Genomic DNA, 17466 nt, shown 5'->3' with positions numbered 1-17466 from the left:
TATCGTGGGATTTTCCTACCCTCTGACATGCGTCGCAGGTCTGGACAAATCTTTCAACATCTTTGAAGCACCCTGGCCAATAAAATTCTCTTAAAAGCCGGGCCTTTGTTTTTTTGATGCCGAGATGGCCGGACCAGCCGCTTCCGTGACACAGCTTTAGAAGGCCTGCCCGATATTTTTGGGGCACCACTAGCTGGTCGTAGTGCACACCTTTTTTGTCTTTGTACTGCCGATAAAGTACTCCTGCGCGCTGCGTCAGAGCGACGTTTTTCTTTCCCAGTCCCTCACCGACATGATCATGCAAATCTCGGAGAGTTGCATCGCTGTCCTGTTCAGCTGCGATGGTCTGTCGGTCTACCTTAATCAACTCGGGAAAGCCGTCCAACTGGGGGGGCAGAACCGAAATTTCCAACTCCTCAATGGCCTCGCCACACGGCGCTGAAGACGTCTCATTTCCGAAAGGAGCGGTCTCTGCGCCATCCTGCACAGTTTTTTCGCCCGTTGCATGCCTCTCTGCTTCCCCGGAACGACTCAACTGAGCCGCGATTTCGCGGGCTTTAGAACGCGTAAGCGCGTGCACGGAGCGATCCCCATAGCTCAACCCCCTCGTCTCCAACTGCTCCTCCGAGCGGTTTGAAAAGAGGTAGGGGCACTGCTCTGGCAAGGTCGCCGACACCGCCGCTTCAGTGTGCAATATCCCAAACGGGCCCTCAATGGTGACGCGCGCGACAGGCAGACAGACACTGTCCTCTTGGGCCACCTGCCTGATCCACGCGCACTCGCCCGTGAACTCCTTCGGCGAAACGAGCGCGGGGTGCACCACGTCCATAGTAGCGGCGGAGTCGCGTAGAACACGGCACTCTCTCCCATTCACTGTCATTTTGCGCATATACGGTGCTAGTAGGCGCATGTTTTCCTCGTCGAGGGTGGTGAGCGAAAAAACAACTTTTGCCTTTCGGCAGCCGCTCGCCAGATGTCCAGGCTCGTTACAGCGGAAACAGACTGGCGGTTTCCTCACCTCGAAGGCTTTCGCCCGCTCTTTTTGCTTCTTTTCTTTGTCCGCGTAGTCTCCCTCGACGGACCCTTTTCCGTGCTCCCCCTCATGTGTCCCTTTATCTCCCTTCGTGGGGGTCGCTCGGTCCTCTCGCCGCCATGGACGATTCACGGAATTCCTGTATGGCTTTGTGACTGCCCGCACGTTTTCCTTCCCTCCGTCGCGCCTGGCCTGAAATTCTTCTGCAAGCTCCGCGGCGCGCTCCAAGCTTTTCTTTTCGGGCCTATCTTGAACCCAGAGCCGCGTTTCCTCATTCAAACAGTTGTAGAACTGTTCTATGCAAATATGTTCTACAACTTTGTCGCGGTCCTCATAAACTTCTGCGGCCCTGAGCCATTCGACTAAGTTTGCCTTTAAATTGTACGCAAAATCTGGGTAGGACTCTGTGGGCTGTTTCGCGGAGTTTCTGAACCGCCGACGGAAAGCGTCGGCCGACAATCGGTACTTCTTAAGCAATGTCGCCTTCACTCTGTCATAGTCGTCCGCTTCCGCTTTAGTAAGCCGAGCCAGCACGTCGGCAGCCTCACAAGGAAGAACCGTCAAGAGGTGTTGAGTCCAGGTGGTACGAAGGATTGCATTTTTTTCGCATGTGCGCTCGAAGTTTACAAGGAATAACCCTATGTCCTCTCCCATTTTGAAAGGAGACAAAAGATCTTTCATTTTTGCCGGCTTAGATGACAGGTTATTCTCAACATTGGGCGTAGCCGCTTTTGCCTTTTCCGCCTCAGCTTCAGCTAGCCTCACTTCCAGTCGCTTGCTCTCTAGCTCAAGCTCATATTGCCTTTTTCTTTCCTCCTCCTCAGCTTTATTCTTTATGTCCTCCCAACACTCTACGATCTCCTCATCCTCGAAGCCGCCTTCTTGAATCGCGTCGACAACTTGCCGTTTTGTCATGGATTTACCACAATCAATCCCCAATTCACCACATATCAAGACCATCTCCGTCTTCCGCAGCTTTCTCCAGTCCATGACTGCCCTTTTTTTTGTGATCGCTAGTCTCTCAAGAGAGTTGGTGCAAAGCAAGGTTCAAATTCAAACAGGCTTCTGCAACCAAATTTTGCCTACCAAGAAGAACAGCACTTATTGTTAAGCCTGGCAGGACTCCAAGGAAAGAAGGCGATGCACTCACCAAACCGGAGCTAGGACATCACGCAGGCCATCCCGCCGCTGCCAACCAGTTGTCGTGGATCGGGTAGCATGCCGTCGCTCAGCAGGTGTTGTCGGGCAGAACAGGGACGAAGCGGTCCGGAGACGGATTTAAGGTGACCAAAAGGGAGAACTTTATGTACAGTATTTACATTGTCATGGTAGCGTAAAAGCTTGGTCGGAGACCGACCGGCGGAGCGGCCACTCTACTCGAGAGTCAGAACACACACCACTCCACTCCCTTCTGCTCTGAGTTTCTCTGTCGGCGAGCCGGGTATTCTCCTCGCAGCCGGGACACCCAGGTCCTCCTCTCCACGTCCGCTGCTCGGTCACAGCCTGTGCCAGTGCGCCCAGCTAGCAGCCATTCTGGGAAGGCGGGTTTGGCCCGGAAGCGTCCCCAAAGTCATCCCGCACTCCAGGCCCGCGGGAAGGCCGAACGAGGCAATCAGGACAACAAAGGGAGGGTCCGGCATATGGTCGTCCGCGAGCGACGGCGCCTCCAAGTCTCCGCCTGTGGGTCCGTCACGGCCACATCTGCCGTTGATTAGGTCGTCCCAGCCCAAGGATCACAACAGCACACTGCAACAACACTGCCTTCGAAACCATGGAACACACGCGGCCGCGTCCCGCGCACAACTACAATACGCCAACAAACGGCGATTTCCAACCGATCAGAGAAATGGAGACAGCATATACACGACTCAAATGTCCGCCCACATTTCCGTGCTAAAAACGTCGCAGAATGCTGCATCAACAATGAGGGCATGAAAAATTTCGATTTCGCGCGCGCACGCCCACACACGGCTTCGCTTCTCCGCGAAGTTAGCTAAAAAAAAGGAACTATTGAAAGTATCACCAAAGTTGGCGCCAACTTTTTTCCGGTCCTCGCAGCACGGTACACACGTTTTCCGGGCCCGAGACGCCGTCGGCTCACGACCCAGGGAGAGAGCGAGAGGGGGGGGGGGGGGGGGGGGGTGCGCGTCAAAACGCGGGAAGGGTAAAAAATCCCCGACTTCCTCGGCGGACAAACAAGGAGAACCTGCGAATTCCCGCCGCAAAAAAAAAAAAAGCGCAATCAACGACGCCAAGGCACGTGGAGGGCGGTGGTCACAGCGGGACGTCCCATTCAGGAATAGGCTACTACAGGGTCGCTGCGACCGCGGCAACTCCCTCCGTGGTCCATGACGACGACGACGCCACGGGCCTGTCACAAAGGGTGAAGTCGGACGTCCCAGTCCGGCCTGAGCACACTCGGAGAAAAGCCGGCACGCGATCGCGCATCGGCGCGGGAGACGAAGGCAAGGACGTCGAGGAGACGCGGGGCGCGCCAGGAAAGCCGCTGCCTCGCTACACAACGGGGCATAATACGTGCACGGAAGAACACAGCTTCGGCGGCATTCCGCGCTCGGATTCCGGTCCAAGAAGAGACCGAGCCCGGGAGGAGAGAACACGCCCGGCGCAACAGCATTCCGGGGCCCGGCGGCTGGGGCGTCCACCGGCTTTCGTTCGCGAGGCGTGTAGGGAACGACGGCGAAGACAAGAAAGACCTTGCGGGGGGGCCCTGCATCTTGGCTTTTCTGCGGCTCGCGAACAACAATCCCTCACGGGGCCTCTTCGTTTTCTCCTCCTTCCGCCGGAGAAAGTGCTATCCCGGTCGCCCATTTCCACTCGACGATCAGGTTGCGCGACAATGGGACTCGCCGTTATGACCAAGAAGTACTTTGGTTTGGGGCTAGTTGGCTCGCGGCTATAGTTGATGTCAGGACTGCGCGAAAGGAACAAGGACAAGCGAGGCACAAGACCACATGACAGGACAGCTTGTCCTGTTGTTTCTTGTGCCTCTCTTGTCCTTGTTCCTTTCGCGCCGTCCTGACAACTACAGCCGTTATGACAACGGGAGACAGAGCCTCGCCATGAACCGAACCATGAATCGGGGCGACAACGGACGACAGGCGGCCGGCTTTCGTCACACGGGCGTGACGACGCATGCGCAAAACGAGACGCCGTGAGCCCCGATTCTCATTCCACCCTAAAAGGGACAGCGCAAAAGGGGCGTGGCACAAAAGAAGAGGGCACAGCGCGTCGCCCTGCGAGTTCTTCGTTCGTCGCGCGTAACTTTAGCGGCTGTTTCTTTCAGAATGAAGAAGAACCAATTCGCGCAGTTCTACATCTCATTCCACTGATGGCGAAACCCGGTGCAGAAGAACGGCCCCGAGAGAGACCACTGCAAAGCGCGCAAGCCACTTGGTGTACAGTCTTCGTCAAACATATTCAGCTCAATTGAGGGGTTTGATTCCAAGACGTGTAGCAGGGCTCTTTAGCATATTTGACATTCCTAAGCTTGGGAGGGTTGAGGACTTAAAAGTACATCCCGCCTTCGTGAGATTAGGGCCCCCGAGTATGCAAAACGAGCCGCGCCGCAGGGCTCAGAGGCAGACCCCTTGGGCTGTATACTTTTGACAAAGACTACGTGCGGCACGCAGCGTCGACCACTAGTACTGAACTCGCAGAGCGTTGTGCGTAATATACGACCGCTGTCGTACGGCACTGACGCTACAAATATTCAAAGGACTGTACAAAACAAGCACCACGCAGACAGTCGCGTCTTTATAGGCGCCGCGAATCGCGAACAATGCGTAACGAAAGACAGTGCAGTGTCGTGCACGAAACTACAAACCGAGAGAGTCGGCATCCAAAAACCCTCGCAGATAGAGCCCGTGCCCGGCCGGTCAGCTGACCAGAGTTAACAAGAGAAGCCGCTGCTGTTCTCACATTTTACGGCACACGCCCAACTTCCGCGTCCCGGAGGTCGAAGCGTTGGCCACGCAGTCAGTCAGTTCACCGCCGAGAAACGTGCAGACAAACCGAGCGTCGAAAGAGAGACTCTACAACACCTGTCAAACTGAAATCCGCCAGTCTAAATACTACCCGTGCGCAGTGTCCGCGATACAGCTAAGCCATTTCTTATTTCGTTTCAGCCCCCCCCCCGTGCTCGGCGTACACTCGGACGTGGCGGTGTCGTGGCGATTCGCGTTACGGGACGCGCGCGATAGTCATTAAACCGACTCGCGATCACCAACGTGCAAAGAGACCGGTTCCACGTCACGTAGAAACGACAGGCGCTTCCGCGGCATAGCCCGCTGCCGAACGAAAAAAAAAAAAAAGACGCGCCTTCAATCGGAGTGGCCAGCGAGGGGCTTCACGCGGCCACTGCAGGCACGAGACGGCCACGGGCCGCTGTTAGTCCCGCGGACATCGGGCGTGCAGGTTAAGACACGCTGCAGCTTCGCCGTGATTATGCGCAGCGACGACGGAGTCGAAGCAACGCGTGCTCAAGATTACAGGCCCCAGTGGTTCATCGCGGTACGCCCGCTCGCAGAACAAGTGCCACCACCTGCCCTGTCACCGAGGCGCATAGATCAAAACGGCAGCGAAGCCGCCGTGCAAACAAAGACTTCGTGCGGCTTGGTCCCCCTGTACTATCACCGCGCCCGAAAAGCAGAAACACACGCCTCGGACACCCGACGGCGAGACGCGCAATCGCGTTCGGCCGTCCACGCACGCCCATGTCGGCCGTGATTACGGGGCCGCGCGCGTGATGCGGCAGCGACTGGGATTCCAGGCGCCGGAGACGCGAGGCGAAGGCGCCTTGGGTCGCGGAAAACGGCGTTACGCAAGCGGCGCATTAGCCTTATCTGTAACAGAGGGCGCTAGTGACGTTGCCACTGGGCGATAGTCAAAGAGGACACCTATAAGAGGATATGCGCATGAGGTCACTGCACGTGCCGGTGAGGGGCAAATGGGAGAGGCCGCTATGGGCTGGGGTACGCCTCGGTGTGCCTAAGGTGCGTCAGAGTTCAGCTGCGTCATTCAGGGTTTAGCTACACCATCTGGAGTCGCAAAAGGCCGCATTCTCAGTTACCCGATGCCGCTAGATCGTATTACCCAAGGCGAACAAGTTATAATCGACGACGGCAAAATAATGTCCTGCGGTGGTTTAGGCGATTCCGAAGTTCGAGCCCTACTTGTACGCACGCCCGCTATAGGTGGACGGTCCCATTGTTATGGCCGTCGGCTGCTGACCCGAAAGACGGCAGTTCGATACCGGCCGCCTTTCGATGGAGGCGGAATGCTAGAGGCTCGTGTACTGTGCGATGTCAGTGCACGTTAATGAACCCCAGGTGGTCGAAATTTTCCGATGCCTTTACTACGTCGTCCCTCATAGCCTGAGTCGATTTGGGGCGTTAAACCCCCACAAACCATTTCGCTAATCACAAGACCCCGCATGGTGACTTGCGCGCTGGTTCCTCCAGCTGCAAGGGTTCGAAGCCGCGATAAAGCTCGGTCGCAGACACAGCGATGCCAACCGCCTTGTCCAAAGCTCCAGTGGAATCGGCATCTACAGACACAAATGACGAGAATGAAGACGCCTTCCCAGCAGTACTGAATACCGCAGATATGGGAGCGCGGCAGAGACTCGACTAGTCACCGCGCATCTGGAAGGTTACGATGACAGTTCTTCGTACGCGTACTACCCGCTTTAAACTTCCGACGCAGCATTCTTTGCCAGAAATTCGCGGCTAGTCCGAGGACATGGCCCTCTTTATGCGCTCACTGATCTACGCGAGGAAATTACAGAAGCCGCTCATATGAGGAGATGACCCGCTTTCGGGACGATTGAGATTCAGCAGGCAGCAGCAAGTCGGCTTAGCACACACGACAATATCGTACAGCCAGCAACACTGCTCTTGCCTCGGGAAGCACTTTAGAAGGTTCATGTCCATACCAGAGGTCCACGCAGTCCTTCTGAAAGAAAAACGGGACATCGGAAACGCCGCGACGTGAAGATCGAAGCATTTGCTCTTAGAACTAAGATCTTAGTTGCAATGCCGCCGGCAACAGCTTCGGTCATTGTGGATGGGCGCCGCTTGCAAAGACCGACTTGGCGATCTCACCGCTAGCAGTCAACACCTAAAGGCGGCTGCCAAAATCAGACCAACATTTTCGCGTTGTATCGCCATTCCGAGAGCACTATGCCTTTATTCCATCCGCGTCGCCAAGGGCTGGCACATTTATGTTCATGTTACGCTGGGCGAATTTGGTTCGTGCACGCTTACTGACCAAATCGTTTTGTAGCTGTCTCAACTGCCTTAACTTTCATTTGCCTCTGCTGCGTGTAGCTGTTGCTCACCAAATACGGGCAAACAACTAAAGCTGCCGTTTGGGCTGCTTCATATTTTCCATCGCCCCATTCCCGCCTGCTTTGAGATATAAATAAGGCGGTTTCATTCGATGTCATTCTTCGACCGGCGCGCCCTATTCGTCCAGTCCCACTTACAACACCGACGCACGAACGACCGTTTTTAACGAACCTTCGGCCCGAGGCGACAGGACGTCGTATCAAGTGTTAATAGGGAGCTCCGAAACTGGTCTTCGATACCCACAAAAAAAGCATTCCCGTGTTTCACTCGCATCAAAGCTCAACCACTGCTGCCAGAACGTCGCCAAGCCCGCTTTCTGCATGAACTATGGCTAATGGCGTATTCCAATCGGCAATACCGAGCAGCTCTCCGAATCCGCGAGGGAGCAATGCATCCGCCACGGTCTAATCAAAACTCAGGATCTGAATCCAAATCGCCAACTGAAACACGCTCTTCGGTTCCGCGGAACAAGAAAGCTTGCTCCGATAGGCCACTGGAATACGTTATAAAAGACACTCGCAGTATTCGAGTCAAGAGACGACCAAAGAGTAAAAAAAAAAAAAGGATCGGCACATAATCTGTCGCCACCACTGCATGTTTCCAGCTGCTTCTCAGCTCCTCGTCATGAAAAGTCGATTCGCTCAAACGAAACATTCCCCGCCGCGGTGGCTCAGTGGTTAGAGCGCTCGGCTACTGATCCGGACTTCCCGGGTTTGAACCCGACCGCGGCGGCCGCGTTTTGATAGAGGCGAAACGCAAAAGGCGCCCGTGTGCTGTGCGATGTCAGTGCACGTTAAAGATCCCCAGGTGGTCGAAATTATTCCGGAGCCCTCCACTACGGCACCTCTTTTATCCTTTCTACTTTCACTCCCTCCTTTATCCCTTTCCTTACGGCGCTGTTCAGGTGTCCAACGATATATGAGACAGATACTGCGCCATTTCCTTTCCCCAAAAACCAATTTTCATTTTTTTTCACACGCCGTCGTTGCATTCGAACCGTCGTCGAAACACTGGCCAGGTCCCACCGAGAGCAACGAGCCCGTCATCTCAGCACAGCCCCCTTGCGCGTTGACAGCGACCGCTTTCCCTCCCACCCGTGACAGAGCAGGTGATCGGGGCCGCAACCCGAGCCGCCGCCGACCGCAAAGACAACGGGGCGGGAGGCGAGAACAAAGGCACGGCGCGTCTTCCTCGCGGTGGCAAAACAAACATCCGCGTCGCGCATTACGCGCACGCACGCACACACAGACAGGGGGCGCCCACGGCAAACGGTGCTGCCGCGGGGGGCGCCGCCGCTCCGACAAAGAAGACCGGGCCGAACGGTAGGCCACAGGCCGAGATCGATGCGCCCCTGGAAAGGGGGACGCGCCGCCGCTCACCGGAACGACGCCCGAGCGTGATCCAGGAAGCGCGCGTAGACGCTAGGCAGGGGCGCAATGATGCGCGCAGTCGTCATCGCGCGCTCGCCTTTTGCCTTTTCTTTCTTTTCCCCTTCCACGCGCGAGCTCACGAGAGAGCTTCCTCCGAGTGCTGCTCTCTGCCTCCTCCTCGTCCTCTCGGAGCGGAGACAAAAGCCATTCCCGCCGACAAGGGACGACTTGCACGCACCGGAGGCAGTCACGCTGGCACCGCCGTGAGAAACGAATCGACCCAACATGACGACGGGGCGCGCTTCGGAAAAAGGAAAAAACCAATAGAACGGCCTTTCGCTGCCACTGCGCTGTTGCCCAGCGTATCTGCTACTCGACAAGACGGTGGGGCAGCACAACCGAGTGTGACGCTAACGGGTCCAGCGCAACGCGTGACACGCGAGAGTACACAATATCCCCGGAGCGTATAGATGAACGGGAGGAAACAACAGCGATCGCGGGCATGACGAACAAAATGCCACGCAAATTCAAAAACAATTGCGCTACAACACGGAGCCTCGGCACTGTCGTTAGCCTGTGCACCCGCCGCGAGTTTTAATAGCGCGGGGGAAGGGTTGGTCAAAGAGCGCGCGCCTCGTCACAAGATGCTCTTGTCTACACAAGGCGGGATCAACAAATGCCACGCTTCCAAGCATTTTATACCTGAGAAGGCTGCCGAGCACCATACCAGGGGAAACCTTGTAGCAAATGGAAAACCGCTCGCTGCCCAGTGGCACTGGATATCGAGCCCCGCATCTGCCGCGCGAGCGGCGGATGCTCAAAACACTACACTGTAATAGTGGTTTTCCCCTTTAAAGGGATAACACTAAGGACGGCACCATTTCCGCACCCTTATTTTGTAGCGAAAGCTACGCTGGCCACGAGCTCGCAATTTCGCCGTGCTCGCACCGCACCACGTGACAACTAGCCAGACAACCAGACTAACCTGAACTTGCAATCAACATTAACCAAGGCTAACCAAGCTATGCCCTAGCTTTCGCTACATATATCCTGGCATATCCGAGTTAAGCAACTGCCAATTTTTTGCTTGGTGTTTTGGAAAATGGTGCGCTCGGCGCGTTAACACCATTAATGTACCATGCACCCGGGTGCTCTGACTCTTTGAACAAATTTGCAGTAGTTAAAAGCGAGCGTGCTATGTACTAAGCCTTACTGACCCCAAATGGGAGCTCACTGAAATGGCATAAACTTGGAGAAAGAACGCGCGTCATGGGCAAAAAAAAAAAAAATAGGATTGAGCCGAGCAGTGGTGTCTTACGTGTTGAACTCTGTCACCTGAGTAGCTTTGTATGACCTTAATGAAATGGCAGCGCACAAGCAAACACAGAGGGAGAGAAGGGGACAAGCGCTTCTCCCCTTCTCTCTCTCTGTGTTTGCTTGTGCGCTGCCATTTCATTAAGATCAAAACCAACTAGCCCAGTCTGCCGCTTTACTGAATTCGTATGACTCATTCCAGGGACGCTTATACCTATTCATGTTCCTCTGGCAAAAATCGTGGTGCATGCTAGCATAGTCTTACTGTTTGAGTCGGTTTGATGAAGGTTGGCTGCCATTAACTGCTCTTTTTTTTTAATGCATTCCCAAAAATAACGCCGTGAATATCATGCAGACATCTCAAATGTGAGCACACCAAACAGGTTCAGACACGCCGTGAAAGAGGGAATTTGCGAATCATTATATATAGCTGACAATACCGTAATTCGAGTGCAAAGTTACAGCTCGTCGGCAGCTTTTCATCGGGAATGGTTGGCTTCCCTCCTAGAGTGCATGAAAAAAAAAAAAAGGTCCAGCGCCTTTTAAAGCAATCAAAACCTAATAAAGTGTAAAGCAGTCGGGCAACTCTAAAGACCGCAACCTTGCTGTACGGGTGTGGCAACCATACTTTGCACCCTTGTGGAAGGGTGCAATGGTGTGAGGTATAGACACGGATATGAACCCTTAAGGGTGAAAACCTTTTTAACAGTGCAGGCCACCGCTACGGTACAAATGTAATTTATCTGTCTCCAGGGCGCGCTGTTGGAGACTTAATGGTGTACAACATCAATCGCTCACTCTGAATTTTACAGGACAGACCTATTCCAGGCTCCGTGAAAGGGCGGCGATGAAAGTAAATGTTGTCGCTAACACTTCTGTCCATAAACATTTGACTAAGGGCGCGCACGCTCTCACGACGTCATCCTCTCCAAATGAAGCGGCGAAATTTGGCAATCGCGCATGCAAGATTGCCGCACTTACTCGCCACTCGAAGCTCCCGGGGAGGGGTGGGTGGGCGTCCCTTATTCCGCACGCTTTCGGACGGCGCGGGCGACCTCCACCACCGAGCACACCGCGCGCGACAAGCGCTTCTTCCCACGATCCCCCCGGAGGCAGCAGGGCCGACTCATTACCATCGTCCAAAACGGATCCGCCGGAGATCCCTGCTCGGACCTTCCACCACGCACGTGCGAGAGGCATTCGCCGAGTCACGACCAAAAAGCGCTGGCCTGCGCGACCTCCTCCGCTTCCGGTAAAAATGAGGGAAGATGGCCCCCCTCCAGCGCCGAAACAACGGGCGCGCGCGCGCACGACATGTGACGAGCGCGCGCTGCCACACGTAATTACCGGCAACGAGGAAGGAAACAGGCTATTGCTACAGCAATGCTATTTGCATCACGCGCTGCCAGGCCTATGCAAAGGCAGCAAGGTCGAAGAGCAGCGGGCGCCGCCGCATCCCTGCCACTACTAGCCCCTTTCCCACAACAAAGGTGGACGGATGCGCGCACGCCGATCCGAAAGTAAGGGACGAAAACGCCCGAGAAAGCTGGCGCCAAAGGCGGATACAGTAGGGGAGAGGCCCCGAAAACGACGAAACGAAGCCCTACGAGCGCAGCACACGCGACCCGATGAGAGAAATGCAGCCGAATATACGTTACTAAATGGAAATGTAATTTTGTGCGCTATTTTATAGACATTGCCACCAGTTAGAGAAATGCATTCGTGGTGTCCTGAGAAGCGGAGGCAAAAGAGCCTTGGGAATTTCAGAAATATTTAAGGACGTTTCGCTGCTATCTGAAGGGGAAAAAAATGACGCCACTTCTGTGGGTCTGAGGGGGGTTCGAGCATCCCAACAATACCAACCGAAAAATGAACACGGTTCGCCTGTTTTTCTCGAACTAGTATTAAAACTTCCCGGTGAAGACAACTGGATCACTCCTGAGGTGGTATTCGTCAAAATTAACATCCATGCCCTTCCTTCACTAGCCCGAGCCGGCCCCCACGCACGTACCGGTAACCGATTCCTCTGGGAAACACGACCCGGTCACCAGTCGGCACAAAGCAGCCCTGACCTCACGCTGCCCATCGTCACGACGCACGCGCGCCACCGAGCCGGCGCGAAACAAAAGAACCGGGCAAAGAGCGAATGCGCACTCCGCCGCTCGAGGACAGCTCGGATGTGACGCGCCGTGAAAAAAAAACAAAAACAAAAAAAAACGGGCGGCCAAGACCGGCGCATCTGAGATGAAATCCACGCGGGTCGGACCCCAGACGTCGCCCCACGCGCACGCTAATTAAGCCTCGGAAGAGAGAAACGAGGGAACACACACGCGGAACGATCGCCGAGAGTGGCGGCGGTTGTTAGCGAACGATTCCTAACAAAAAAGATGAGCGGCGAAACGAGCACGAAAGATTACATTCACGAGCCGACGAAGGGGCCCAGTCACGAAGAAGAAGAGATAATACGAAGCCCGCAAACAACGGGCGAGCGCCAACATTTGCAGAACGAGACGAGACGAAGAGAAAAGGCCGCGCTCTCCGCAGCGGGCGCCCAATTAATGCCGCGCCACTGCTAGGAGAAAGCAAAGAGAAAATAAAACGACACAAGAGACCAGCTCTCGATAATCGCATAATGGCGAAAGCCACGGAGCCACTGGCTAGCCGCAGCGTCGAAATAGAGAGAGAGAGAGCGCCTTAGTAGCGGCAGCCAAAGACTGGAATAAAAATGACGAGCTGAAGTGATGAGGAGGAGGAAGCGGAGAATACGCACAAACACACATTGTTGGCGCACGCAAGGATGGACGCGACGGACGCGCTAGGCACTACGGAGAAAGCGCTCGCTCCGTGCCGCGAAAGAAGGGAGAGGAAAGTGGGGGGGGGGGTCGCAGAGAAAGGGAACGAATAACGGTGAGACCACAGGTGCCGGCGGAAGGCGCGCGGGACAGAGAAAGGGGCGGGCAGAAAAAGAAGAAGGGGTCAAGGAGAGGGCGAGAAAGAGAGGCGCTCTTCTCCGGGAGCGTCTGCCGAACGGCCGGAGAGTTCTCGGCGGCCGCGCATCCTCCGGTCGACCGGCTCTCTCTACGCTGACGCCGCGAGTCGTCGTGATGAGTGTCGCGCGCCGTGCCCGCGTCAGTGCCGACGTCCACGTGGTGCGGAGACAGCGGCCGGACGGGCCTCTGCCGGTTCTTCTTCTTGAGCAAGTCGTCTGATCGCCTCCGCGACACGCACAGATCGAGAAAGATTTGAACACCGTTCGCGATGCGAGACAAGAGGCGACGGAGGAGAAGTCGCCGCAACGCCGTCACCACGTCCACCGCCGCCCCCTTCCGAGAAGCGAACGGCGGCAGCTGACCAGTACGCGGTCACACCAGTGAGCCGAGTTTCAGGGGGGTGTGTGTTCCCTTCGCAGACAGGACTGCAGCTGCCGACCGCAGTTGTCGGCAGCTCCCAACGCCTTCTCTTCTTTCGTCCTCCCCTCGCTACTACCACAGCGGATACGCACACCCCAGCAAGCGGCCGACAGAAGAGCCCGTAAGAGAGGGGTCGCCGCCGCAGGTGTCCACGGGGGAGCGAACCATGCGGACCGAGTCCTTGGGCCCAGCACGGCGACAGGTGAGAGCGCATGTGCGGCGGGAAATTGAGATTTACGCTGCAAGTCGTATGATTCATTTCGAGTCGCCATTGGCAACGGCTAACGGTCATTTGTAAAAGCGCTGCACCCCGTAGGTCACGGCTGCGCCGCTAAACAGAGGAACCGGTCACTAAGCAGCAGATTACGATCGATCTCGGGAGGATTAACGGGGGACCGGGGAACGGGCCGCTACAATCTGCGGACCGGATGCTCCGCGGGGGGGGGGGGGGGGGGGGGGGGGGGAGCGGTCAGCACTGCAGTGCGGACGTTGAATTTTTTCCGCCAGAGAGCAGAGAAATTGAGCGCGCTCAACGTTAGAAACTGGCGCAAGGCGACAACATTCGCAGTCGAAGTTTTCGTCGGGAGAATCGAGGTTTCCCAATCGCTGCCACTGCATCCGCCCGCAGCACAAGAGCCGCTTTACCGGACGCAAGGCGGAGAACGCTTCCATTATAGCAGGAAAAGTTCGAGTGTATGCATCCGCCACTGCCAACGGCTTCGAATGCCACTCGGGACCTCGGGGCAGCCGGAACGGGCTCTCTTCTCGGTGCAGAGGACGCGCCGCGCACAGCGAGCAACCGCGAACAATTTTATAGCGAGGGTGACCGACAGGGTTGCGACACGGCTCTCCGCACGACGGTTCAGCGGAACCTGGACAACCCAAACTTGACGCTTTGGTCCCCTAAACATCCATCAGTAGCTAATTTTCGGTCCCCTTTACGTTCGCACAATGAAGGTTCATTACGCGCGTCGTGACGCTGGATTCAAAACGCGAGGAAAAACGGTGGCATCACTGCGTCGCGTTGTCGATCTGTCCCGCAGATATGTCACGCGCCTCCAGGGAACGCACGGACGAAAACAGCAGCAGGCTGTATATATATAACTGAGCTGAAGGTGCATGTTGTTGTGAATGACGAACAGTGTTCCACAGACTCGGCAAGAGCGATTCTACAGCAGCTTGCTGCAGTGTGTCCTCGCATCTGACAGTGTCGCCGGCGCTCGGTGCAGCTTTTGGATGGACGGGAAGTAAGGTACGATCTATCCGAAACAACCAGCACAATAAGGTACTGCTTCGAGCGATGGGCAACACTTAACGCCAACGCACACCGCTCGCTCCCCCCCGTCTATAGTTTATGGTTTATGGGGGTTTAACGTCACAAAGCGACTCAGGGCTTGAGGGACGCCGTAGTGAAGGGCTCCGGAAATTTCGACCACCTGGGGTTCTTTAAGGTGCACTGACATCGCACAGCTCAGGTGCGCCTTTGCGTTTCGCCTCCATCGAAATTCTACCGCCGCGGCCGGGATCGAACCCGCGTCTTTCGTGTCAGCAGCGGAGCGCACTGAGCCACCGCGGCGGGCCCTGTGTGCGGAGCACTGTACCACTAGAACACACGCACACAAGCAAAACAAACCCTGAGCTACAATGCCGAAGTGCTGTGCAAAGAAGACTCATCCTTAGGCTTAACGTCAACGGCTAATAAACGGTTTTCTCCAGGAATATACGCTCTCACCGGGCGTAGCGCACGGACTCCTTCAGGCTATGGACCTCCTGCATGTTTGTAAACAAACGAGGTGGCGCTGCAGTCGTTAGCGAGCTCGTGGTAGGCAAAAGGTCGGGGAGTGGCGTCGCGGATAGGTGTTGTGCGCGGGTTTTCAAGGCTTGTAGGCGCGTTTCCAGTTTCTGCGAATCATAGCAATGGTCGATGCTTCCAACTTTGTAATTTGTCGAAGTACACGAGCTCGCGTTGTCCACGTGCGGCCTATAAAGAGAAATAGTTTGACACTGTGTATTGTATATATGGTTAGTAGTAAACATGTAGAAAGCGTTCCTGCCGTTTTTTATGCGCTAGGCATTGAATAAAACAAGTTTTGACACTCTGCACTAGCCGGAATGATTTTACTTCGGGACAGTAGTGAGGGGAGGTGCTGGCGTTGTTTCGTCGGAGCAGACATGCGCTCATCGTCTGCTGACATACGTACGTGTCGCGCTGCGCGAAAAGTGGGGACAGCGTCGTGTCCCCGATCTCCTGTCTCGCTTAGCGCTGTTCTTAGCCGCATGACCACGCACCAGCCAGGCCAACTTGTCCTCTTGTTAAGCTGGTCGATTGGATGAAAATTTTTTATTTCTAGAATTATTTTCTTTCCTAGCCCTGAAGTCTAGTTTCGCGACGAAAAATTATAGCAAAATATTGAGTACAAATTTATAAATTACGCTTTTTAGAAGTGTGGTCGTCAGAAATTGTGAGGTAATTTCTTTGATTTCAGTGCCGCATTTCTTTGACCAAAGCGAAAGCGAAGATGCCATAAACGAGGGAATAAAGTTTAAGGTTCGTTTTCTGACCTCTCACATTTTCTGCGACTGGATCACTCACCTTCGTAATTCGCATGAAAATCAAATGATTCCATTTGTCGCAAACTATTCCTGAGACGTTGAGGAGCGTAATAAATCTCTCGATTTTTTTCCCTACACATGAAGTATTGTGTTAGTTATTTTTTGTAAGAAACGTTTTCATGTAACTATGCATGCATAAGTACTGACCATATAGAAAAAGAACTAATCGCGTCATCATACAGAACAGGGCTTTATGCACATGCTGGCATAAAAAAACTGCGCACTATCTACTCAATTATTTGAGACCTAGCTTGGGGAGACTTGATGACGGTGTTAATTATAATTACCCAGAACTGCACCAGGTATAGCTATATATAAAAGGAATTACTGAAACTAGCGTAGGAATTTCATATTTGCACCAAGTTTAGTTACATATCGCATGCATGAATAACGAAACCACTTTTCATGCCGCGTCCCCTCTCAATCTCGCCACGTGTCTGTTAGTAGCACGCCTGCGGCTGCTTCTTTCCAAACATGCTTCGCGATCATGTATTACCTCATGAAACATGACACATTCATGATGCAATGAAAAAGCATATGGCGTTTAGCACACTTAAGGTACGCTATTCTAAGCACACCAACGCGACCGCGCAAGATTGACACAACTTACCCGACTTCTTTCTACTCGAATGAAATAATTACGTCGTCATATCAAGAAATAGTTTCAAGTAAATATTAAATATCACAAAACGCGCCATTTAAACATGGTGTGCTATTAACAAAAAAACGCATTCCTTGGGGGCGAGTGAACCAGTCGGCGCCCCGTGCACTCCGGCTCAAGGTGATTAGTACGTGTGCAGCTACATGTCTTTTTTTTTTCCTTGAGCAATTATCAGCCTACTATCCTGAAGTTCAGGTGAATGAACGCAGTAACTTGCATGCTATTAAGTGCATTGAGTGGCAGTGCCCATCGACTCCCAGACTTCGCGCTTTACTACCGTGGCCCAATGCCTGTTAGCCAGTTTCCGAATGCGGCATTTATGCGCGAGAAACCTATGCTTTGATCTTAGCCTATCGAGGCTAATTTAATATTTTTTATGCTACTACGCGGATCCAGCAGTGATGCAGCTGGTCAATATATGCTGCTTCTGCAGTGCACAGGCTTGAAGCAGCCGCCGGTACCTGCGGCAGCTGCGGTAGGCACGGGCAAGCGGAACCTGTTTTGCCTACCATGCGAAAGTCGCTGCTAACATCAGCGCCACCGCATCTTCGTGACGTCGCGGGGTGAAGGAGGTCCATACGGCGCTGCTCGCGAGGGGAGGGGGTCAGAAGAAGCGCCGGTCAACGGGTCACCTACCGCAAACAAAAGCCGTGAAAAGCGGCAAGGAAGTCCGGCACGCCTGCCTGCCTGCCCAGGG

At 54.5% G+C, this 17466-nt stretch overlaps 2 protein-coding genes across 2 annotated transcripts in view; one reads left to right on the top strand and one right to left on the bottom strand.

Moving 5' to 3' along the window:
* Nucleotides 1-17466, bottom strand: part of Naa15-16 (N-alpha-acetyltransferase 15/16) — a 112636-nt gene that overhangs the window by 39392 nt on the left and 55778 nt on the right. The gene's annotated exons all lie outside the window — the stretch shown is intronic.
* Nucleotides 13521-17466, top strand: part of LOC144128921 (uncharacterized) — a 17766-nt gene continuing 13820 nt past the window's right edge. Inside the window, exon 1 of the mRNA XM_077662723.1 lies at nt 13521-13697. Coding sequence (XP_077518849.1) covers nt 13662-13697 — 36 coding nt within the window. The 5' untranslated portion in view covers nt 13521-13661. The remainder of the gene's footprint in view (nt 13698-17466) is intronic.

The sequence above is a fragment of the Amblyomma americanum genome, chromosome 4, assembly GCF_052857255.1.
Source record: "Amblyomma americanum isolate KBUSLIRL-KWMA chromosome 4, ASM5285725v1, whole genome shotgun sequence".
NCBI lineage: Eukaryota > Metazoa > Arthropoda > Arachnida > Ixodida > Ixodidae > Amblyomma > Amblyomma americanum.
The sequence above is the reverse complement of the archived record's forward strand: the minus strand, read 5'-3'. Positions and strand labels throughout refer to the sequence as shown.